The sequence below is a fragment of the Periplaneta americana genome, chromosome 6 (genome assembly GCF_040183065.1).
Source record: "Periplaneta americana isolate PAMFEO1 chromosome 6, P.americana_PAMFEO1_priV1, whole genome shotgun sequence".
In the NCBI taxonomy this organism is placed as follows: Eukaryota; Metazoa; Arthropoda; class Insecta; order Blattodea; family Blattidae; genus Periplaneta; species Periplaneta americana.
This window is the reverse complement of record NC_091122.1, coordinates 14,147,508-14,173,927: the sequence shown is the minus strand read 5'-3', so window position 1 is coordinate 14,173,927 and position 26,420 is coordinate 14,147,508. Positions and strand designations below refer to the sequence as shown.

General features: G+C 36.4%; 1 protein-coding gene across 2 annotated transcripts in view; it reads left to right on the top strand.

Moving 5' to 3' along the window:
• Positions 1-26,420, top strand: part of LOC138701015 (deleted in lung and esophageal cancer protein 1-like) — a 168,793-nt gene that overhangs the window by 131,352 nt on the left and 11,021 nt on the right. For both annotated transcript variants that reach the window (XM_069827511.1, XM_069827510.1), the window contains 8 exons: positions 3,900-4,203; positions 7,347-7,700; positions 10,731-10,898; positions 12,805-13,690; positions 15,897-16,043; positions 21,516-21,774; positions 23,476-23,737; positions 26,096-26,244. In XM_069827511.1, the coding sequence (XP_069683612.1) occupies positions 3,900-4,203; positions 7,347-7,700; positions 10,731-10,898; positions 12,805-13,690; positions 15,897-16,043; positions 21,516-21,774; positions 23,476-23,737; positions 26,096-26,244 (2,529 nt within the window). The remainder of the gene's footprint in view (positions 1-3,899; positions 4,204-7,346; positions 7,701-10,730; positions 10,899-12,804; positions 13,691-15,896; positions 16,044-21,515; positions 21,775-23,475; positions 23,738-26,095; positions 26,245-26,420) is intronic.

Here is a 26,420-nt window from a genome sequence, read left to right as displayed (position 1 = left end):
TGCTTTAGCCCGCAGTGAATTGGAAAAGCATCAGATAGAAACTGACCTATACGGACTCTGCTGTATGTTTCACAGAGACACATTTTAATTAATCGAACTAGTTTCTTGGGAATACCAAATTCAATAAGAATATCATATAATACTTCCCTCTTAACCGAGTCATATGCCTTTTTGAAATCTATGTATAACTGATGTACTGTACCCTTATACTCCCATTTTTTCTCCATTATCTGTCGAATACAAAAAATTTGATCAATAGTCGATCTATTACGCCTAAAACCACACTGATGATCCCCAATAATTTCATCTACGTACGGAGTTAATCTTCTCAAAAGAATATTGGACAAAATTTTGTACACCGTCAACAAAAGTGATATTCCTCGAAAGTTACTACAGTTAGTCTTGTCCCCCTTCTTAAAAATAGGTACATAATAATTCATAATTAATAAAAATAATCAGACCCACATAAATAATTTATTTGATAATTATGAAATAATTATGGGTCAGGGATCATATTCGCTTATCAGATGTAGAAGTTCGATATAATATACTGGTAACAAACATGGCCAACAAAACAGTTTATTTAGTTTTTTCGACCCTGCCAACCAATGCACATTGTTGTATTGAGCTGCACTGAACGAGCGCACATATTCTCTATAATGTCTGTCTTCTCTTGAATAGTCCTTCAAGAAAATGGATTTAATAATAAGGTTTCAATGACACACAATTCCGAACTCATTGCAATTCTTAAAATTAATATTTAAGAATTAATAATACATGCAGCAGCTAACATATGCATTCTGCTCATACAATTACATTGCACTCGCAAATCACAGCACATTCCCGCTGTCAATACTGCTCTGTGTAACGTTAAATAGTCGTTGGTGTAGCTCTCGGACCAGAGCTTCAAACAACTCACAACAAAAGCATGTGCGCCTAGGACGGACTAAGGAGGAAGACACTTGCGCGCGCATCATATTCTCGCTATTTCTACGTCTTTCCTGTAGCTCCGAGAAACGAGCAAGCATTGCGATACTTGCGGTGTGCAGCCTGCGGATGGTATTACGCCTATACAGTATTCCAAAAATGAAAATAAATTTTAATGTACGTAATCCCATTTTGAGAAATACACATTCTACGAAAATATTGGGCTTGCGCAGCAAGCATAGCATGCCCTGAGAAATCGCCCCTGGAAGGCAGGACAAACTTCCTCATTATGCACTTTGCGCGTTTCTCTGTAATTCAGTACTTTTATCATGTTGCAAGTTATATTATAACTTATAGTTTATTTTGCAGTTACATTCTTAGCTAGAGCATTGGCTTTCCGTGCTGGTAATCCAGGTTCTAATCCTGGCAGATTCAAGTGGAATTTGTGGTATACAAAAACGGTGCTTGATGGTAGCTTTTTCAGGGTACTCCCATACATCGACTCCCATGGTACATCGAGCGCAATGCTATGGCAGCAAAAAAAGATGTACAGTTACAGCAAGCACTTCTAGAAGAGAACACTTGGTAAATAACATAAAGTCAAGTTCCATCATTGGATAACAAATTTTATTCTATTTTCAGGGATTATTTATAAAACTATTATATTACCAGTTCTTCTATGGCTGTGAAATTTGGACTCTCACTTTGAGAGAGGAACAGAGGTTAAGAGTGTTCAAGATTAAGATGCTTAGGAAAATAATTGGGCCTAAGAGGGATGAACTTACAGGAGAATGGAGAAAGTCACACAATGCAGAGCTGCACGCATTGTATTCTTCACCTGACATAATTAGGAACATTAAATCCAGACGTTTGAGATGGGCAGGACATGTAGCACATATGGGCGAATCCAGAAATGCATATAGAGTATTAGTTGGGAGGCTGGAGAGAAAAAGACCTTTGGGGAGGCCGAGACGTAGGTGGGTAGATAATATTAAAATGGATTTGAGGGAGGTGGGATATGATGGTAGAGACTGGATTAATCTTGCTCAGGATAGGGACCAATGGCGGGCTTATGTGAGGGCGGCAATGAACCTCCGGGTTCTCTAAAAGCCATTTGTAAGTAAGTATTATGCAAAAGAAATACCTAAGTGAAATTCAGAGCCGTCATTTAGCAGGGCAGGGGGGCAGTTGCCCTCTTTCGAGTTTTAGATTTAAAAAAAAGGTAATAATTGTGTAGTACTACTGAAGATAAAAATGTGAGAAATGTACTTATAATATTAAAATGTTCCCTTTTCGTAAACGCTTAACATATAAAAGACGAGCTAGTTCATGGATTTGCTCAAATGAAACCAAGACGGTAACCTTTACTGTTACTTATAGTGAATAAAAGTACAAATATTTCTATTAATTGAAATTAAAGTGTATTATCAATAAATTTGCGTGTGTTTGCACCTACTTCATATTAACAGCATGTGCATGTAAATTACTTATCGTGTATGTAGGATAAGAAGTTAAGACTAGGCCTGTGTGTGTGTGTGTGTGGAAACTGGAAATGTGTTATAAAGTAGGATTAACTTAACCTATTTGGGACTTAAAATAATAGAAAGAACTTAAGAAATGGAGGAAAAAAATAATGAACTTCAAAGAGATGTTCAGTGCATCTGATAACATGGTTCTAATCCCTTTTTTTTAAGGTCAAGTTTACCCCAGCAATCAAATAATAATACCGTAATAATAATAATAATAATAATAATAATAATAATAATAATAATAATAATAATAATGATAGTAGTAGTAATAATAATAGTAGTAGTAGTAGTAGTAGTAGTAGTAGTAGTAGTAGTAGTAGTAGTAGTAGTAGTAGTAAAATAGTAGTAATAATAATAAATTTATTTCGACCATTTGTTGTCAGTCATGGCGGACTAGATGTATTCCAGTTCCTAGTCCCTATAACAATCGCACTACGTTTCAACATGACATATTTCGCTATTATTAACATTACGCTCGTATACTAACTCTCCTTTGAGTTCCACAAAATTTTTCGTCTTGAATAACAACTACTCAGTTCAAGCCTTCCATTCCGTAACTCATATATTGGAACAACTCCCCACTACATGCTACTTCTAGCGCTCCCTCTAGTATTCTACTCTGTACACTTAATTTAACTACACCTAAGGACCTTAACTCTCTTCATGCTACATAATTGATAATGATTTATTAAGTTTCACGAGCTGACTCTTTTGAATATTCTTGAAATACTATATATCTAGTTTTAGAGCAGCTGTAGGATGCTTCATATATCTATGGCATGGTTCTAAAAGGGTCAGTGTCAATTTTTTGCACTTTTGAGTTATATACACTTTCGAGCTTATCTCGGTTTGTTCTTCCATATACTAAAAGGGCCAATGTCTGCTGCAGTTAATGTGGAAGGTACAGGGCATTCACAAGCCAATGTCATAGGTTCACTGTACAAAATAAGCAAACTTCAAACCCATTTATCTCAAAACTAACATTTTTGACATTGGCCCTTTTAGAACCAAGCCACAGATATATCATCACACATTCGTCATGGCTTCCCACATTAAAGAGAAATTTACCCGATCTCTTATGGTTGTTAATATTTAGGGGACCACTTAATTTTTTGTATGCCACTTCAGCATTCAAGTTAAAAAATGTCATCTACCCAACTTTTTCTCACATCCTAGTCGCCTAATGTGAAAGATATAAATCGCAGGTGCTCATGTAAAGGGGGTTAAGTATGAATTGGCTAAACTGGAATATGTACAGATTTGAACTATCCACAATTACTTTTTTCTTGTGTTAAAGGGGTTAAGTCATTCTTTCATCTATGATGCAGTTACAGTGCTCCATATTTTGTGACAAAGGGGTTTTGTTCAGTACCAAGGGAGAGAAGTTTACATACCTTACAATTTGACTTAAGGTAGCTCTACCTGCCTGCTTGCCTGTAACAGATGCTTGATAAACGGAGGCGCGGAGGTGCTGGAGCTGCCAGTGGTGGTTGAGGTGGATGAGCCTGTGATCTGCCCCTCTGTTCCCTTACTTGACTTCGGGATCGTCATGCGTGGTAACCGCCGTGTCATGCCATTGAACATCACAAACAAATCCACAATCGAGGCATCGTGGGAACTTCAAGAGTTTGGCTACTCCACCAAGAATAAGGAGCTCTACCCCCGTGACTTCATCAATTTGTGCCATCCTTTTGGCGTGCTGCCCCAAGGAAATTCATGCACGCACAACTACAACCTGGATGCAACGGTAATTGCAGAGTAGTTTTGTTTGTTTGTATGGTTGGTCAGTTGGATTGGTTTGGTTAGTGAAAATATGAAGCCATTCTTTCTTAGAGAATCTACTATCTCTGAAGCAACTAATCAAAAGTAAATTCAGATCTGCTGTTGCGATGTTCAAGTTGATAACAGGTCATGGTTGAATGGAAAGCCACTGCAGAGGATAGGAATTTCCTATACATCCGCCTGTTTATTGTGTGATGCAAATGAAGAGATGAACTTGAAACACATTGAGCGATGCACAGCATTGCTACAAGAAGATGACATCGTATAAAAGTACTGGATTGCAAGATGGTGAACGACTTCATTGCCAAGTACCTAGGCACTGGACTAACAACAAAAACTTTAGGCAATGCGTTATGTAGGCATATTAATTAATTTAATTACCTAAAATTTTACTTCCTACTGGATTGCAGTTTATCTTTAAATTAAGAGAAAGAATCTGTATCAGAGTACCGGATATTAAGAATTTTTTGCTACTAGAGTCGACGCCAATTCGGAAGGTGGTTGTCTGCTAGCGTTTGCATCGAGAGAGACAGATAGAGAGAGCAAGGCAGCGTACAACATTGCCACATCGTACTTCACGAGCACGTGCAATACAAATAGCACAGGAGAGAATTTAAATTATCAAAAGGCAATAATGACCTTAGCTGTTGATTACTGTACTGTAAGCATGACACCAAACAAACCCTCTTTCCTTCACTAACAATATTCTTTGCACGGTTCTCAATCCCACACCACATGCTTCTGCAGTCGTTTCTTGCATGTTGGCAACGTTGCTGCCAGCATCAAGATGGCCAGCAGTGTTCTGCTTGTTAACGTTTTTAAAATAATTATACACCTTAAACACTATTTTCCGCTCCTGCTTGTGTAATACTTGTCTTTTTACAGTCTCTTCTTCCATTTATTCATCTTATACACACAGTAAATGTTAGTTTTACTTATTCAATGTATTGAAACACTCGCATGTGAACAAACGAACTCGGGAAGTGCTTGTTATAGACTGATTCCGATTGGTTCTGCTGACCAGCTTGTGAAATGCTATGGCACATATAGAAGCTAACTGCCTTCCGAATTGCCGTCTAGTCTAGTAGCTGTGCCTTTATAAGACTTACATTGGATCCGTTTCTGGTGTTGGTCCATTTATTATTATGAGAGAAAATACGGTATGCTATGGTTTTGTTTTTTTTTTTTTTAAGAGGATCCACGAAACCCTACCTCATGTCCTTGGCTTTTGTCACTATGGAGAGCTCCTCCGAAACAACAGGCATCATTTGTTAAGGACCAAAATAGCATCTGTCATCAAGATCAACAGCGACCTAGAGGTTTATGAAGAAGTCCACTGTGTCACTTCCAATGGGAGTCATAGATGTGTAGACATAATTGCTGTTAACCGCAATAAGAATGCAGGGTACATATTGGATCTCTGCATACGATATGAGACCTGCAGTGACCAATCTTTGGAAGTAGACAAAGAGAAGAAACAAATTTATGAACCAAATTTGACTTCTTTAAAAATTGTTATCACCTGGAGACCATTGAAATTATGGGCTTATTCATTGCAAGCTGGGAACTATAACAAATTATTTTTAAAATTTTTGTAACAATTTAATTTACTGACAACAATCTGTAAATAAATTACCCTCATGGCTCTTAAGTCATCTATTCAGATTTTAAAATATCATTTATATTTATTTATTTGTCATCAACATTTATATTAGTTATGGTGTACCACAACTTATGTATACAGGCTTCACCATAACTTTCTATTAATATAACTACAATTAGCATGCAATCTCGACAGCCTGTTAAACTAATAACTCATCTACTCTCGCTATTAACCCACTCCAAACAGTCAATTTCTTCTTAATGATCTTAAATGTCCACCATCTGTTCGTTACACACTTACGTTCCTTTCAGCATTCTAATCTTGCTAACTAAATTTATACATAATTCCTTCTTTCTACATTACATCTAACTCGTAACACTTCACCCTGTTATACTCATTGGGATCTTTTTTCTACCTAATACACGTCATTATAATCATATGAAATCTTGACATGAGTGTCTAGTTCACTTTAGTTTGATCATTAATTTCTTAACCACAATCAACACTCAGAAAAAAAAAAAACATAGAAAATTGTAAATACTATCACTAAGATCATCTTTCATAACTTCACTACATCACTTTCGAAGATTTACTTCTTTACAGTAAACTTCAATCGGTAACTATATTTATTAACTAGTCCCTTTTTATATATGTATATATAACTTCCTACCTGATCTTTATATCTATGATCCCCTAAACACATTTTCATCACAGTAAAACACGATTTACGACATTAAATCACCAAACTTCCTGTTGTAATTTCATTCAGACCTTTTATTTATTTTTTACCGCTCATGCACCAACTTATAAGATGATAACTTTTTTGGCTCTTAAATGTACCCGTCAATGATAAATTACTGCCTTGTGGTGACGAAATCACTATCTCTTCACCCATCATATATCATTTATATAACAACAGCACATTATATATATATATATATATATATATATATATATATATATAACTTCCTACCGGATCTTTATATCTATGATCCCCTAAACACATTTTCATCACAGTAAACCACGATTTACGACATTAAATCACCAAACTTCCTGTTGTAATCTCATTCAGACCTTTTATTTATTTTTTACCGCTCATGCACCAACTTATAAGATTATAACTGTGCTTCAGTGGCTGGTCATGATAATATCTTTGAAAAATATTGGAGTGCAAGAGGTCAAATGACTTTATTGTCAAACGCCTGGCATTAGAAAACAACAACAACATAAGATTATAACTTTTTTGGCCCTTAAATGTACCCGTCAATGATAAATTACTGCCTTGTGGTGACGAAATCACTATCTCTTCACCCATCATATATCATTTATAGAACAACAGCACATAATTTTGTTATATGTACCCTAAATTCGTGTTTACGTACTTATTTTATTACTTAATGTTATTTAAATTTTGTTAGGTATACTTTGTCATTTTAAACAGATCACTGTGATGGTAAGTTTCGTAAATTAAAATTAGTTCGTTACAAATTCCCTCTCCATTCCAGGTGCCAAAGATATGGTACTCTCTTCTGCGACTGTCAAAAACTGCAGAGGGGATCAACACCAACATGGATGAGTACATCTCCGTTCTTGCTAACATCATACAGCCTGAAGTGGGCATAGCGGCACCCCCGTTCCACACCGCAGTTCTCATTCCTCCAGGAATCCTGTATGTGGGCGTCCCAGTCACGTGCACTGTGAGCCTTAGGAACTACACCTCGCAGAACACTTCATTCAAGTGGGGATTCCCCATTGGGAGTGATACGGACAGACTTCATGTTGTCGTCAACCCGAAGTGTGGTGAAGTTCGTGCAGAGTCATCTCTTAAAGTTAAAGTAACGGTCATCCCACAGGATGTGGTAAGTGTTTTTCTTCTGTTATTTCAAGCACGTTAGAGGACGAAAGATACAGTGAGTCCCAGCGAACGTGTTCCTGGCATTTCTGTGAGTCAACCAGCTGCAAGTCTCTCCCTCCCCCTCATCACCGCTGCTTGTATAAGTGAATTCACTACACTTTGGTGGACTAAAACTTACATACTTATTAATAACTAGGGGGCGGATGTTGATGAAAAGTCATCTTCTTATTTTTTATAATAGGGCGATGCCTATTAATATGGAAATTCTTTCTATGTCAATATCAACCTAGAAAATTAATTTCTTATAGTGCATTTTTTGCACTTTTTGACGTTTTTGAACTAATAGGTCATTTTTTAAATTTTTTATGCTCGACCATGCCGAAATGTAGTAATTATACACCTGGTAGTAGCCCTTTAATGCACCTCATTAAAGTACACCTATTCATTAAAGTTCAGGTGTTCAGCCAATGACAAGTCATCTTTGTACCGTTATAAACCCGCAAGTATCGATTATTCTCGGATATGCCATCGAAAGACAATTAGTGAAAAGTCACAGAGGCTGGAAATCCAATACTGTTGCAGAAGGTTATGTTCTGTTACTATAATAATTAGCGTTAATTGTAAATAATATTCAAATAAATTCAATTTGTCATCTCGTTTTTCAATTCTAAATCAATTTCAAGGTTATATCAAAATTAGTTCATGTTATTCTCTATCAAGGTCAATGACATTCGGCATCGGAAAAAATCAATACTTTCGCGTCTGCGCACATCTCACAATTCAGGTCAGTTCGCACATAACCATAACATGACCTAATTTTGAATAATTTCAAGTTAGAAATATGGTCGAGCATAAAAAGTCGTATGAAACTTGCCTATAATGGTAATTAAGATGCTCGTATGAAAATTATGAAACTCGCTTGTGCTCGTTTCATAAACAAACATACTTGCGTCTTAATTACTACCATTATAGGCTCGTTGCATAATGTACTATTTTGGCATTTTTTGGTCATTTTTAATAGTTTGAAGAACTTTTAGGTCATTTTGAATGTATTTTACTTCCTTCTTTACATAAAGACCCGTTAAATCTTTTTCTAAGCAAACAGATCAGTAGTAGGCCTGACTAGTAATTACCTACTGAATAACTGAATAACAATGAAGTTTGAATTTTATAGTTTGGAACAAACTCTAAAGTCCATTTCTCATTTCACTGAAGACTTACCTCAAACAACAGAAGTAACATAAAATGCTTGACAACAGCTTAGTTTAAGTTTGAGTGGGCTTTGACTGCTACTGTTCTTTTGTTTGTCAAAATAAATAACTGTATATCCGGAAGAAAATTAGTTAATAATGGAGTTCGACAAGGTTGTCCACTATCACCAACTTTATTTAATATTTATATAAATGAAATTATTTTAAAATGGAACCAAATCTACACATCAGGAATCAAAATAACCAGTGCTCTAACATTAAATACATTACTCTGTGCCGATGATCAAGTCATAAATTACAATTCAGAGGATAATTTACAAAGAGGATTGTATACATTAAATAAAATATTAAAAGATTTTGGGATGGAAATTTCAGCACAAAAATCAAAAGTAATGGCATTTTTAGGACAAGACCCAGTCAGAAGTAAGATAATACACAATAATCAATGCCTCGAACAAGTGCAAAATTTCAATTATCTGGGTTGTGAAATATCTTATCAAAATGAAAAAGATGTGAACAAGAAAATTACCAAATTTACACAAATTCTAGGAATAATAAACAATACATTAAAAGCTAAATTAGTACAAAAATCAACAAGAATAAAAATATATAATACACTAGCATTACCCTCCCTTTTATACGGAAGCGAGATTTGGACATTAAAGAAAAAAGACATGAACAGAATCAAAGCAACGGAAATGAAATTTTTCAGGAGGACAGCAGGATATACTCTTTTAGACCGAAAAAGGAATGAAGAAATTTTAGAACAATTAGAAGTAGAGTCAGTAGAAGAAAAAATCAGCAGATACAAATTCAATTGGCTAGATCATGTAAGAAGAATGGAAAATTCAAGAATCCCAAAAATTAATATGTAATATAAACCTAGAGGACATCGTCGACCAGGAAGACCTTTAAGAAGACTGCTAGATGGGGCCAAAACAGGTCTAGAGAGGCCTAATTCGTGAAGGATGATGATGATGATGATGATGATGATGATGATGATGTTCTTTTGTTGGTACGAGCATGTCTTTAGAATTCATGTTTGGAAGGGGAGAAATTTTCACCGTTTCCTGGACAATAGAACGTTGTGTCCCTTCGGAAGGGATGTACTACAGTAGACAGTATTTTTAACACGAAAATTGCAAGAATGCTCGCTGCGCCCACAATTTGTTTTGTCATTCACACTCCCCATCTGGAAGGTCTGGTAGCAAAAGTGAAGAGCAGGAGGAGGAGGAGACGGAGAATGAAGGCACTGACATGGACCACCACTGATTGAAACACATTTTAAACCTTTATTTAAATTTATAGTTTTTCCTTGAAACTTCGTTTTGTTGCATGCTCTCTTTCTTTATCTTAGTAAAATTCCAGGAAGTTACCTCATCTCTCCGACATTTACAGGGCAGTCATTGAAACAAGGTGACTGATTTTTGAGAAGTTGTGGTGCGAGTACTGTGAATAATATTTAAATGTCATTTTCTTGTAATTTCATGTCATTTTTCCATTATTTTAAGGGCATTTTAATGATCATTTTTAGTAGATTTTTAAGTCATCAACATCCGCCCCTATTAATAATAGGCCTATACAGTAGTCACCCTCTCAAAGTATCTGCTGGAGGTGTTGCCCGTCTTGTGTGACTCATAATTAACATCACATCATTCACAGAATGTGTTTCATTGAACCTACTCACTAAATTTAGTATTGTTTTTGTACATGAAACTGGACGGCCAGGAAATTTATGTCTAAAGTTTTCTGTTGTTCTTAACATAGAACAAATTGGAGAATAATTTTCTTGTACATGGCTTATATTTTTCTGTTATTTTCAGGGTCGCATTCAGAGCTTGTATGTTCCGTGCTTCATCGAGCAAGAGATAATTCCAGTCATACTATCAGTTGAGGCCAATATTGAAGGCCTAAATATCACTTTCTTACTACCAAAGACAGAGGCAGAAACGAATTCTAACAACTGGCTATGCTTCCCATGGCCTCCAAAGGTACGTTCATCAAATACAGTGCTGTATCCACATACTGGTGTCTTGGGGGTTGCATGGCGACCAGGCTCTTTAGGTTTCCTTTTACTTTTACGAAGTATAGACCTAAAGAAGAGATATTGTGATCCTGTTTCCGTGATACCAGTACTGAAAAAATTGTTATCAGCATGCAATCTGTTTTTCAGTTTACAACGATTTCTTCTAAAATAATCGACGGACTTTATATTCCTATTCAGTATTTACGAATCACTTAAAGGAGAATATTTCAAATGAAATATCGATGGCTAAGAAATGATACCTCATATCTGCAAAAATGGTCATTTAGTTTAACTACATTATTATTTAGTTTAACTACATTATTATTTAGTTTAACTACATTATTATTATGTTCACAAAATTGGATAATTAACTAATATTTTATCTTCGAGTGGAAGATCTTGCACAGTAGAAACACATAAAAAATTTGTCTATTTTGAAAAAAAAAAAAAAGATTTTTAAGATAGGCTAGTTCTTCCATTCATCTGCAAGTTTAAAGATACTTCTTAGACATTGATATATTAATAATCATTTCTAACTCAAAATCAGTGTGGTTTTATCTGATAAAATAATGCAAAATAGCAAATTAGATATTGTGTAAGATACAGCGATAATGAAATACTGTTGGCAGTATGATCCAGTACCCGAAATATATTGCGGTTATTGTTATTTAAAAAATTATATCTACATTCGTAAATTTCTTCTGACAAAAATTTTAAGACTTAAAGAAAATTTAGAAAACATTCAAAATTATATAACTAAATGGAAATGTCATGTCTCTAAAATGACTTTTGAAAGAGAACCTTGCGAAGTGATAATTACCATCCTCAAGGAAAAAGAACTTTATGCTGCATGCTGAAACAATAGAATGGGACCTTGACAGGTTGTAGGTAGGCCTACGGAAAGTAAGGACCAGAAGAGAGAGAAAACTGTACAGTATGTTGTAAGTGAAACTTATACATTAAGGGAACTTCAAATTTTATTTCCGTATCTGTACATCTCTCGAACTCTTTAAATTTTTGCCAGTATAACTTTTCAAGTAGAGACATAATATCTATATAATAATTAATTTTTTTTCACTAACATATTTGGATGCATATGATGAAAACCGTATTATTGTTGTTGCTGTTATTATTATTATTATTATTGTTATTATTATTATTATTATTATTATTATTATTATTATTATTATTATTATTATTATTATCCTTTATGAGGAAGCAAAAGCAAGCAGTCCAAAATTACTGACTTTTTAAAAATAAAATAATCACATGTTATTAAATGAAGATTACATGGGTAGAACAAGTTAAGTCAATTCATAAAATTTTCTGGATTAGAATTTTAAATGTAATAGATCAGTCAGCTTTAGCTATAAGCTGCTAAGATTTCCTACAAATAATTTTACATTCTTTAAGAATATGTATTATAAATTTGAGTACTATATTATAAACTCACACACCACCTTATTCTAGTGCTGAGGTCATAGAAAGCATGGGGCTCTACCTCCATGCCGCCAAGTACCTTCATGGCATGTTACGGGGATACCTTTTTTTTACCTTTTATTACAAACTCACAGATGGCTTAACTATAAAGTTCTAAATTTATCTTGTGAAAATTTTGTAAATTGACTCAACCTTTTCCCCCCCATGCAATCTTCAGATGCTATTTTAGATGTTATTAAATGCCATTTCAGTTATACGTTTTTCTCACTTATAGGTTTTTTCTTCAGCTTGCATAAAACGTATAAGTGGAGTTTTACTTTATGACATATTTAAGTGAGACACGTTGAAATGGGATGCTTTAATAAACTAATTTTTAAAATCCACTTAGGAAGCATAGCGAAACTTCTTCCTGGAACATTGTACGTCCACAGGGGAAGGTGCCAGGTATAGAAACCATGACATGGAGCCTACCACGCATGCGCTCGTCCTTTGAGGCCATGAAATTCAGCAGGGTGAGGGCGCTCAGTGACATCACGTTATCGTCATCAGAGTTTGGACCGAATTCTTCTGAAGAGGACCTGAAGAGAAGGCTACGTTACAGCAGAAGAGGAGTGAAGCGGAGTTTGGACTTGAGCTTCATTAAAGTCCCACACTTCGAGGAAGACTCACTGCTGAGTGTTCCTGACCTGCAAGAAGAGGTGGATTTGGTGTCTGTCAGTAATGTGGAGTTCCCACTCGTACACGTTCCAGGAATCGATGGGATTCCTTCCATTGAGTTTACTCCCACATATCCTCTAAATCTCTCCACAATGTCTGCAAGTAAGGAAGAAGAAGTTGTGGTCCAGGAAGAGGAGGTGAATCCAGAGGTGGAAGAGGAAGAGAGAAATGTTAAAAATAACAGAAAGTCAAGGAAGAAGGGAAAGCAATTATCTGAAGTACAGTTATCAGATCATGAGTTAATGAAAAATAACTCAGCTATTTTGAAGGATAAGTCTGGTTCTAAGAAAAGTAAAAATTCGAAGATAAATATGAAACAAAAACAAAAGGAAGTGGAAGAAGATAGGTTTGAAGATGCCATATACAACATTGAGCAGCCAGAACCCAAAGAAAGTGACTCTAAGAAGCAAATAGAGTCAGCTGATGGAGATAATGAAGAAGAAGACCCCCAACCAACAGAGGAGCAGCTTCTCTCAAAAGTGACTTTGGGAACACAGTTCCCTAGCATGACGTCATCACTGTCACTGCACACATCAGAGAGCTCCGACACAGTTGATTGGCCTCCTGTTCTGGTCTTCACCTGTCTCCCATGTCACAAGGGTGAGTACACAGCATTGCTGCTATACTGGGTGTTCAGTTCAAAGTGTGTCATGGCTCGCTGTATGCCGTCATGTGGCTAGCCAATGAGCCTAGAGAATTCAATCTTCCTACACTTCCGCAGAGGTGTATTACCTATGTGCCAGGGAAGTTGTCTAGCAAGTACAGCGTTCATTCTGAAGAGTACTTACCGATACATACGGTAATGCCGGTAGTGGCAGGAATGTGAACTGTTTCGAAACATGTACTGAGGTGAGTTTTTTTCTTACTGTCGAGATATGGGGAGAGGGTTAAGACGATTACTTACGTATTTGTTGACATTAACTTGGACGGTCAACATGGACATGGTATATTTGATTTGTATTGTGGAATGCTACCGTACGCAACCGATGATAACAAATACTCTGCGTACGACTTGGCCGCGCAAAACACATTTCGAAAGAGGTTATGGTAGCACACAGACCATACAGACCCGCCATCTGTTGCTACGACATTCAAGCTATACCGTACACGTTCTCAAGTTCAGATTGAACGCCTTGATTAATAGGCAACTTCTCTGACATAAAAGCTGAAACTCGTTTCAAATCGCTGACTCATCAACAGTGACGTCATGACACACTTTGAAATGAATACCCAGTATTTGGGGATTTGGGTGATTTGTTAAAGAAAAATAAAGGAAAAGTGATTTCAATTATATCCATATAGACTGTGGTGCTCCAAAGTCCTCGTCTCTAAGCAACTATCATTGCATGTGGAAGACCAATATCAAAGAAAATATAAATACAGAATATCCAGAAATTAAGTATTGATTTTATAGAAATAGAGTATTTAGGAATAAGATGTGTATGTTAGTGTAAGATTACCATGTGCCAGGCGTCAGGCGTCATATTGATATGGCTGAGTCCACACCTGTGGAGTAACGGTCAGCGCGTCTGGCCACGAAACCAGGTGGTCCGGGTTCGAATCCCGGTCGGGGCAAGTTACCTGGTTGAGGTTTTTTCCGGGGTTTTCCCTCAACCCAATACGAACAAATGCTGGGTAACTTTCGGTGCTGGACCCCGGACTCATTTCACCAGCATTATTACCTTCATTTAGATCGTTTTGTAATATATAGTGTCTGAGTGGTTGAATATTACATTCAATTTCTAGGGCAACAGTTGACGTGGTTTTTGGTACTCCTAGCCATAATCTTAAGGCTGAGTTTTGAAGAACAGAAATTTTTTGTAGGTGAGTTGCTGATGCCCCTCCCCATAATTCACATCCATAGGTCAATTTTGATCGTATATAAGCATTATAAAACAGACGCATTGTCGTCATTGTTGTCATTCAGACGCTAAATAGCCTGAGATGTTGATACAGCGTCGTAAAATAACCCAAGGAAAAAAAAAACAAAAAAAAAAAAAGATACGGCTGATAAAGAGGTAAATTTTAGTTCATCATGACACCCCAATGGGGTTCAGATTGGGATCAAGAGAATTCTCTGTTTGTCGTCAACTGTCTTTAAAAGTCAAGTGAAAGCAGGAAATTATACGAAATTTATGTCAGCACAGCTTCAGATCAATGTGGAACATCGAAGTAATGCTAAGCAGGCGTATAGGGACCAAGGGGTGTGTTTTTTATTTAGCTAAACTTCAAAATAATGCTAATTAAAAACAAAAACAGCTGAACGTGAGGCACATGAAGAAATATTTTCTTTTCAGTGCCTCATCTTCAGCTGGTTTAAATTGAGTTAATCCTGGCTGACATTTTGGCTAAGAAGGTCATTAATTCATGTAAGTGACTCTATTAAAGATTCATCTTCGGGGACGAGGAAAATTCAGTAAAAACATTTCGTTTTGGTTTTCTATAGTTGAGTTGCCGAGATCTCCGAAAGTCTAGAAGCAAAAAGGAAAATCCTCTCATATATTAGATGTTGACCTTCAAAATAAATGCGGTACCAATGATTCATAGAAGGTCCTGAAAAGACAAAATAGAAGTACCCTTTTCTGCGCGTAGCATAATTTTGCAGGTGACTGACAGGGTATGGAAAAAGTTTCAGAGGACTTTTCAGTTCCTATTGATTTTATTTATTATCTGTCAAAATATTTAATAGCTGCATGTATGACAAACATGAACTTATAACAAGAGACATTGAAACTTAAAACTTCTTGCAGATTTCGTTTAAATTGATCTAATAAATTTAAAATGTAGTTATATTTAATCTTGACAGCCATAAAGAAGACATTTATAGTGCGGAACGAGACACCCGTTCTGTCAGCTTTAAGTTTCTGTGTTCAAAACTACTGTGCTAAAAAGTCTGCGAGAGAGCTCAGCCTGTTGCAAGAGGTGGAGATGAAGGTGGCAGGCAAGCACCCAGGTGAGTTAATAATAGTGCTAGTAGTAGTATGGCAGTATTGTATTTGAGTAGGAAATGGCAAAAAATTTTGCCTGGGCCCATCAATTAGGAAGAGTTCGTTTACGTGACGTACATTGACGACACAGACCCCCACAGCTTTACTTTTCTCCAGGAGAAAACTGGCCATGCTAACGAATTTATCACCCTTTAAATCCATGTGTCTAGGCTGGGTTGAATCCGCGAAACTCGGGTAAAACAGGCAGCATGATAACCACTAGAAATAGACCATTGAGAACAATCGTTCGTGAGTTCACACGCGCTTTTTTTACAGTGGAGTCATTTATGCACAGATGTTTATCATTGTTATTATTATTATTGTTGTTATTATTATTATTATTATTATTATTATTATTATTATTATTATTATCATCATCATCACATCATCATCGTCGTCGTCATCATCAGCATCATCATCATCATCATCATTTGTAGGGTCCTATAATACTGTAGTCTGCTGTAAAGATAACAGACATACCGATATACATTACAATAATCATGTATTTTTAATGTAACTAGCTTAGTTATTTGAATGTGCCATTAGTGTATGACCCGACATTCGTAAGTTTGACAGGGGCAGGATCTATATAAAATAACAAAATTTGACCAAATATGACAATTTTTTAATATAAAAAATTGCTTCATATATTTAAATATCCATAAAGAAAACCGCTTCATGATATGACGCCAAATAGCTGATCTGTTATTATTTTTGAATGGTCATGAACACTCTCAGGATATTTAACTTCAGAAACTTATTTACACATTTCTGCAAAACAATTTTCTATAATAATTATGTTTCAGTCTTCAAAATGCAATAACTTTGGCACTATCAAAGATATTTACTTAAAATTTGCATGATACTTGTAATGTAACTTAATGAAAAATTTTGATTTGAGGAAATTTTTATATTTTCATTTTTTATGAAATACAATTTTTTAAGCTTTTTTTGGTAATTTTTAAAATCTCTCAATGATATGTTTTCAAAATTTTCTCACATAGATTTGTTACCTGGTCCATTTGAACACTAGAACATGCACTTGTATCAAATAATGATGAAGCTAACTCATTTTGTATCAATACCATAATTTTTTAAAATATTTTATTTATTTTTTTTTTTATGTTTATGACTTGTGGTTAGTCAAAAAATTCAAACTAACATTTTAATCTTAATTTCAAAGATCTCTCATTATATATAACCATTTAAATTATATACAAGTGCAAAAAAAATTGTTTTCATAGGTCCTACTCCTTAATGTTGCATTTTGTTGATCTTCTTAAAATGATACACTCATTAATCTACTTCTTGCTTCCCAGTCTTTCATTTACTTTCATGGTTGTATAGAGGAAAATGGTTAACAATGAGACATTTACACTGCTTTGCTAAAAATTAAATTATCATCAAAAGAATGTTAGAAACATGGCTTCCAATGGCCACGTTTGGGATCATTTAACCCATTTTGTTGTAACGTGTCCTTTAAGATTTTTTACAAAGTACAAATGTATGTCTTGATTCTAGTGCAGACAAATAGTACCGGTAAAAATAACTCATCATGTATTTAATGAAAATTAAATTGCAGTTTTTGTCTCATTGTTGACCACTCTCTGCAACATCTCGGGCTCTCAGAATTCAGTCATGTCCTAGCATTTCAGAAATCTTTTTTCTGGCCGCACAGATGTTCGTAGTATATGAATTCGTAAATGTTTTATTAATTTCGTTTAATTTGGACGTCGGGAAAGTTATTTCACGTAATAGTGATCTTGCACTCTGCGATATCTTAGGATTAGTAAGTTGCTTTAATCTACCTCGTGTATAGCTGTAACATCTGTGTGATAATCAGCTGCGACCTAGTGATAAAGTCTGTGTCCTTGTCACAGAACAATACACTTACGTACAGACTCGTTATCATGTTTGATTCCAACGCAACTAAAGCTAATGTCAAAAAACTCCATGTCACGAAAATGATACATACTTTCTCGTTACTGGTATATATTTCACAAGAATTGAATTCCTTTATCATGTTTTGAATGATATTACTGTTTATAGTTTAATTGCTTGAACTATCGCTCAAAAGACACATGTAGAGCTAAATTAAATTATTTCCTATTCATCAAAAATAGAAGATAAATTTTCATTTTCTTGATCAGAAACAAAATGCATACATCATAATCCCAAAAGTAAGTGCGATATCTGATTTCATTTATAAATTGAACTACTTAAGGGGAGAGGATGGTATTTTTTGGTGAAAAATGAGTAAATTAAAAAAAAAAATTCTTTAAAATACTCTGTGATATGTGTGGAATGCATAGCATAACATTTTGTGGGTATTTGTTCCCTTGTCGGATGTTGAGTCGCCAGTTTTAAACTTCCTGCGTTATGGATTTTTAAATCACTCGCCCACTTTTATTGCTGTTTCCGGTAAATTAAATTTTCAAAAAAATTTTTTTTCGTTAAAATACCCTTTGATATGTGTGGAATGCACTGCATAACATTTTGTGGGTATTTGTGCCCTTATCGGGTGTTGATACGTCATTTTTAAACTTCCTGCGTTATGGATTTTTAAATCACACGCCTGCTTTTATCGGTTTCCAGTAACTTAATTTTCTTTGCTACATTGCCAGGAAAAAATGGATATAATTTCTGAACTATTAAAGATACATGCATGAAATTTAGAACACACATTTTTTAGACTATTAGGAAACTTTTCTCTATAACAGAATTTTGTTAATTTATTTTATTTTAAAAATACGTCCGTTTGTTTGCAAGAAAGGAAATCAGAACATTGTTATTGAATTTTAATTGTTTATTTTACAAACGTAGGAACTAATAATAAAATTCTGTTACAGACAGTTTGTAGAACATGCTTTTGCAAATACATTGCAAAAAACTGTTTGAATCTATCTTTAAAAATGGTTTAGATATATCGGTTTTAGTACAATCCTGCATTGGGTATATTTTTTTTCAAATTTGGGCCCCAAATCATTTTTTTTTTTTTTTCAAAATATTTTTGTTTGGTTGAGTTGCCACAGTTATGAGCTCTCTACATACAAAAAATTAATATTTTACACCAAATAGGAAAAAAGTTTTAAGAAATACCATCATCTCCCCTTAAGTAAGTGTGTACTGGAATAATTAACTTTTTACAGGCGACGAACTAAGATAACCACAGAATAAAGAAAACAAGTCAGATAAATAAGTGAACGAAACGAGTGAAATTAGGGAACCGTGGTTAAATGTAAGAAATATATCTAACAACAAACGTATTTATTCAGGGATAAAATAATGATTGGTGATTAGTAGTAAGCAAAATAAGATCGAGATAAGTAAACTAATAAAAAAAGGATAAAAAAAATAGTAGTAGTAGTGACAATTTTGAATAGGTTTAATTAAGTCATTAATGTTGGAATGAAGGAAAGAATAGAAGAAATTAGTTGGAAGTGGATGTAAGAACTTGTAGAAAAGAAGTTGTGAAGAGAAAAAACGAAACTCTTGTAGTGCAAAGTAGTGAATAATCATAAATAAGAATTACGGGAAAGATAGTACGGTATGAGATTAGTTACAAATGGAAGAAATAAATAGAGAAATGAATAAGCAGTATAGTAAAATAAATACTAGATGATAATGAAAAATAGAATTGGAAAATAAGCATTACTTAGGAGATAAATACTGTAGTAGATAAATAATGGGTAAGTTATAAAGTAGTGACTAGGCATAAAAAATTATATGATGAAAGAGTAATGGAACGGAGAAAAATTCTCTCCGGCACTGGGATTTGAACCTGGGTTTTCAGCTCTCCGTGCTGATGCTTTATCCACTAAGCCACACCGGATACCACCCTGGCGTCGGACAGAATCGTCTCAGGTTAAGCTCCAACTCTTGGGTTCCCTCGCCCTCTGCACTACGTCATAGATGTCTATGAACGTAGGACCGAAGTCCACACATGTGCTGAGGTGCACTCGTTATGAGTGACTAATTGGCCAGGATCCGGCAGAATAAGCGCCATCTTAAATCACGAAGTGATTTACGCATATCATATATATTATTTTAATGTACCGAAATACATACGATATTTCCATGCAGATATTCTGCGTCATCATACGATGAAAGAGTAATGGATCGGAGAAAAATTCCGTTGGATCCCGGCCAACTAGTCACTCACATCGAGTGCACCTCAGCGCATGTGTGGACTTCGGTCCTACGTTCATAGACATCTATGACGTAGTGCAGAGGGCGGCCACTAGAGGGAACCCAAGAGTTGGAGCTTAACCTGAGACGATTCTGTCCGAAACCGGGGTGGTATCCGGTGTGGCTTAGTGGATAAAGCATCACCACAGAGAGCTGAAAACCCGGGTTCAAATCCCTGCGCCGGAGAGAATTTTTCTCCGTTCCATTACTCTTTCATCGTATGATGACGCAGAATATCTGCATGGAAATATCATATGTACTTCGGTACATTAAAATAATATATAAAAAATTATATTGCAAGAGCAGGAGGGGAAGCATGAATGTGACGATCGGGTAAGAAGAGGGAATAAAATAATATGTATGACATTTAGGTATGATAGTGCCTGCAAGAAAGTGTTCATGAATAAATGTAATTGTGGCACCATATGCAAAATTGTGAGGTCAACATCACAATGAATCTAATTGCGGACATTCTGAAAATCTGGCAACCCTATCAACAACAGTTTGCGCACATTCTTGTGATGACACCAATTTAACTTCAACAATAATAATGCAATTTCCTGAACATTAGAAAATAATTTACAGCTTCTGATCAGAACTGAGACAGTTTTACTACCTTATAACACTCATATTCTGAAGTCTGATTAGTGTAATATGTTACAAGTCAGTGATGTGTGAAATGAAGAGAAAAGGAACTGGCCACCTACCACGTTATCTCCTGGCTTAGTTGCCTCATGAGTGATGCCTTATTGGTATCATTTGTGAGGTTCAAACCTGTCTTCGGACATATTAGATTCGCAACATGATGGAGAAACTGAATGACTGCGAAACACATAAAACTTACCGTACAAGAGAAAAATGAGGAACATCGTTTCAAAACGTATTAAGTCCCCCAGTGGACGAAATTAAATTTGTTACTTTCTATTCATTTATCTTTCATGCTGTGAAGTCTGATGGTTCCAAGTCGTCATATTTGTAAACTGTGAAACCAGTACTAAAAAATGGTTTTGTGTAGTGTTTTGAAAACTTCTCCGGTTTACGAGTAATCCAGTTTTTCGTCGTTCGTGTAAAAAAATTGTAAGTGGCACATAATACGTTTTCAAACGATGCTCCTCAAATAATGTGTGACCTTAGTGACCAGGCAATTTCTAATTTGAATACATTTATCTTTGAAATTTAAAGACGCCATGGTTCTAGTTGTTTGATGTTTGACGTGTTTAATCGATTGTTTCTGCTGTTATATTTTACAGATTACTGGAAATATTATCTTCCCTCAAAGGCAGGAATAATGTTTCTCCTCAGGCCAACAGCAGATACGTTGAATCCCTATGAGTCCAAGGCAGTGGATGTGTGGGTTTATGCGAACACCTGGGGAACATACTTCGACCACATCACCGTCTCTATCCAGGGTCTGCTCTCCTTCTACATAGAGATTGTAGCAGAGGTTGTTGGCTTCCCATTGATGTTTCCCATGAATGTGAACAGCCTTGAGAAGGAGCCACTGTTGAGGTACTGCCCGTCTTCTCGTCACTGTGACGCAGTATAATGTACGTAGATGAAATTATTGGGGATCATCAGTGTGGTTTTAGGCGTAATAGATCGACTATTGATCAGATTTTTTGTATTCGACAGATATTGGAGAAAAATGGGAGTATAAGGGTACAGTACATCAGTTATTCATAGATTTCAAGAAGGCATATGACTCGGTTAAGAGAGAATTTTTATATATAATTCATTTAAGTATTAATTAAAATGTGTCTCAGTGAAACGTATAGCAGAGTTCGTATAAGTCAGTTTCTGTCAGATGCATTTCCAATTCACTGTGGGCTAAAGCAGGGAGATGCACTATCACCTTTACTTTTTAACTTTGCTCTAGAGTATGCCATTAGGAAAGTCCGGGATAACTGAGAGGGTTTGGAATTGAACGGGTTACATCAGCTGCTTGTCTATGCGGATGACATGAATATGTTAGGAGAAAATCCACAAACAATTAGGGAAAACACGAGGATTTTACTGGAAGCAAGTAATGAGATAGGTTTGGAAGTGAATCCCGAAAAGACAAAGTATATGATTATGTCTCGTGACGAGAATATAGTACGAAATGAAATATAAAAATTGGAAATTTATGTTTTGAAGAGGTGGAGAAGTTCAAATATCTTGGAGCAACAGTAACAAATATAAATGATACTCGGGAGGAAATTAAACACAGAATAAATATGGGAAATGCCTGTTATTATTCGGTTGAGAAGCTTTTATCATCCAGTCTGCTGTCAAAAGATCTGAAAGTTAGAATTTATAAAACAGTTATATTACCGGTTGTTGGACTCTCACTTTGAGAGAGGAACAGAGGTTAAGGGTGATTGAGAATAAGGTGCTTAGGAAAAATATTTGGGGCTAAGCGGGATGAAGTTACAGGAGAATGGAGAAAGTTACACAACACAGAACTGCACGCATTGTATTCTTCACCTGACATAATTAGGAACATTAAATCCAGACGTTTGAGATGGGCAGGGCATGTAGCACGTATGGGCGAATCCAGAAATGCATATAGAGTGTTAGTTGGGAGGCCGGAGGGAAAAAGACGTTTAGGGAGGCCGAGACGTAGATGGGAAGATAATATTAAAGTGGCTTTGAGGGAGGTGGGATATGATGATAGAGAATGGATTAATCTTGCTCAGGATAGGGACCAATGGGGGGCTTATGTGAGGGCGGCAATGAACCTCCGGGTTTCTTAAAAGCCAGTAAGTAAGTAAGTAAGTATTCATTTAAGTAGTAGTTATAAAGTGCTTGGCAATCACATATGTAATGACATATTATTATACATCTTGATTACACAACTTTTAACACTGTATCACTTCGGAATATGTAGTGTATGACTTTCTTGTGTTAAATTCTATCATACCTGGTTTACCTGTTTCGACCTATTATCGGTCATCTTCAGAACTGGTCGTTGCTGGTCTTGGCGCCTCTTGTTTTGTTACACAAACACACCCACACAGGAAACAACGACCAGCAACGACCAATTCTGAAGATGACCGATAATAAGTCGAAGCATGTAAACCAGGTACGATAGAATTTAACACAAGAAATTCATATAATACATATTCCGATATATTATTTTTAAAAGAACGTAAAATTGTGATATAGCAAAATCTCCAGCATTCAAAAACTTCATCACTATTTTATTTCCGCCATAATTACTTTTTGCAGGTTTGGTTGCCTTGCCAACATGGGGCCACCACAGACCAGACGCGTGCGGATTCGGAATGAGAGCAGTATCGACATCGACTTCATATGGCACGTATTCCTCAGACACCCCGGGGGGGTGGAGTCGCAGCCCTTCAGTCTTGTGCTCGACATGTATGCTTCTGAACCACACAACACCTGTACGAACACTGATGAGGTAGAGAGCAGCGACTTCTCTCTCTTCCTGGGCTCATATTACGGTAAAGAGGACTTCAATTTGTTCAAGGTAACAAACTGAAACATACTTATTTATTAGTCGAAATCTTGGTGCGTCACTTTTACACAATTTATGTAATCGGATGACTAAATAAGAAGAATATTATTAAAATGGCATACATATGATTCTTGGCAATTCTGGTTGATGATAGGACCAATAAACAGCGACAAATCGAAATAACGGATATCTAGTAGTTAAAAGTGAATTGAATAATTGTGCAATATTAAAGACAACTAGAATCTCCACAGAATTACTCTGCCGCAACAACTGCACTAATAAATTTCTCTTCCTATGTCATTTTTAAAGTAGTAATAGTAGTAGTGACCAGAATATTGTACAAAATGGAACTATAAAAGTTGGAGATTTATCCTTCGAAGAGGTGGAAAAATTCAAATACAAGGGGGATCCAGGAAATAACGACTGTTCGCGCATACCCGCCGCGCAGCTGACTCCCCTTCCTTGTTTGAAGGTCAACTGGCTTCCTTAACATGTGTTCTCATAATGTTGTGAGTACTGGTTGCAACAAGTCGCCATTGTGCATTTTGTGTTACTTCAAAACGAACGACGTGATTGATAATCCCGCCGACTGTGAGGTGAGGAGTGTGATTCGATTTTTGAATGCCCGACATTTGAAACCTGCAGAAATTTACCGGCAATTGAAAGAAGTGTATGGTGATACTGAATGAAAGAAATGTGAGAAAATGGTGCGAAATGTTCAACAACGGGCGAACAAATGTCCATGATGAAACTCGACCCGGACGCCCATCACTCATCACAGAAGACCTGAAGACTGAAGTGAACGACAGAATCTTGCAAGACAGGCGCACATCACTCGACAAATTGCATATTGCCTTTCCTGACATTTCTCGTTCTTTGCTTGGTGAAACTGTGTCGCAACATCTTGGCTACCACAAAATTTGTGCACGATGGGTTCCACGGCAACTGAGTGACCAACACAAAACTCAGAGAATGGCCTCAGCATTGACATTCTTGATGCGATATCACACAGATGGAGACGCCTTTCTTGATCAAATTGTGACTGGTGATGAGACCTGGGTGTCTCACAACACCCCAGAGACCAAGCGCCAATCACGTCAGTGGCATCATCCCTCATCACCCAAGAAACCGAGAAAATTCAAACAGACTCTCTCAACACAAAAAGATGGCTACGTCTTTTGGGATCGCAAAGATGTTCTTTTGCTGGATTTCATGCCAAAAGGCACTACGATCAATGCAAATCGTTATTGTAAGACTTTACAAAAACTACGGCGAGCCATCCAAAACATGAGGTGAGGAATGCTTTCGAGAGGAGTTGTGCTTCTTCTCGACAACGCCCGCCCGCACACTGCTGCTTCAACTCGAGAATTGCTGGATCAATTCGGTTGGGAAATCTTTGATCATCCGCCCTATAGTCCAGACCTTGCTCCTAGCGATTTTCACCTTTTCACTAAGCTGAAAGACTTTCTGGGTGGTACGCGTTTTGGAAGTGATGAAGAGTTGAAGAAGACAGTGAACACCTGGCTTAATGAACTGGCGCCAGAGGAGTATAACACGGGAATTCTAAAGCTAGTGAACAGATACGACAAATGTTTAAATGTAGGTGGTGATTATATAGAGAAGTAAAGGAAGCTTCAGTTATGTAACAGACTTTGTTTTTTCAAATAAATATATCCTTTTTTAATTATTACAACAAAACTGTCGTTATTTCCTGGATCCCCCTCGTATCTTGGAGCAACAGTAACAAATAAAAATGACACTCGGGAGGAAATTAAACGCAGAATAAATATGGGAAATGCCTGTTATTATTCGGTTGAGAAGCTTTTATCATCCAGTCTGCTGTCCAAAAATCTGAAAATTAGAATTTATAAAACAGTTATATTACCGGTTGTTCTGTATGGCTGTGAAACTTGGACTCTCACTTTGAGAGAGGAACAGAGATTGAGGGTTTTTGAGAATAAGGTTCTTAGGAAAATATTTGGGGCTAAGAGGGATGAAGTTACAGGAGAATGGAGAAAGTTACATAACGCAGAGCTGCACGCATTGTATCCTTCACCTGACAAAATTAGGAACATTAAATCCAAACGTTTGAGATGGGCAGGGCATGTAGCACGTATGGGCGAATCCAGAAATGCATATAGGGTGTTAGTTGGGAGGCCAGAGGGGAAAAGACCTTTGGGAAGGCCGAGACGTAGATGGGAAGATAATATTAAAATGGATTTGAGGGAGGCGGGATATGATTGTAGAGAGGGCTTATGTGAGGGCGGCAGTGAACCTCCGGGTTCCTTAAAAGCCAGTAAGTAAGTAAGTATACTGCAATGTCACTTATCAGTGACATCTTATGATAGATGGATTTTATAATGTCCACAGATCTATCCCAGGGAGATACATGTGCCCGCCTATGGGGAAGCCATGTTCCAGGTGAAGCTGGCCCCTATTGTGCGCGACAAGGATATCACAGAAAATGTGCACCTCAGTGCGGTGGCTATCGGATACATACGGATAGCAGAGGCATACAGGTAAGCATGTTCCCACAAAGAACAGGAGAGGTAGAAGTTAAGACTGTAGAATTTGTGAGCAAGAGAGTGAATTGCTATTGTTTGAAAAGTAATTCTTCCTCTGATTTGTCATCCTCGTGGTCTAGGTGTCACCCTGCTAGTCATCAGATTCGAGGTTCGCCAGCACAAACCCTTTA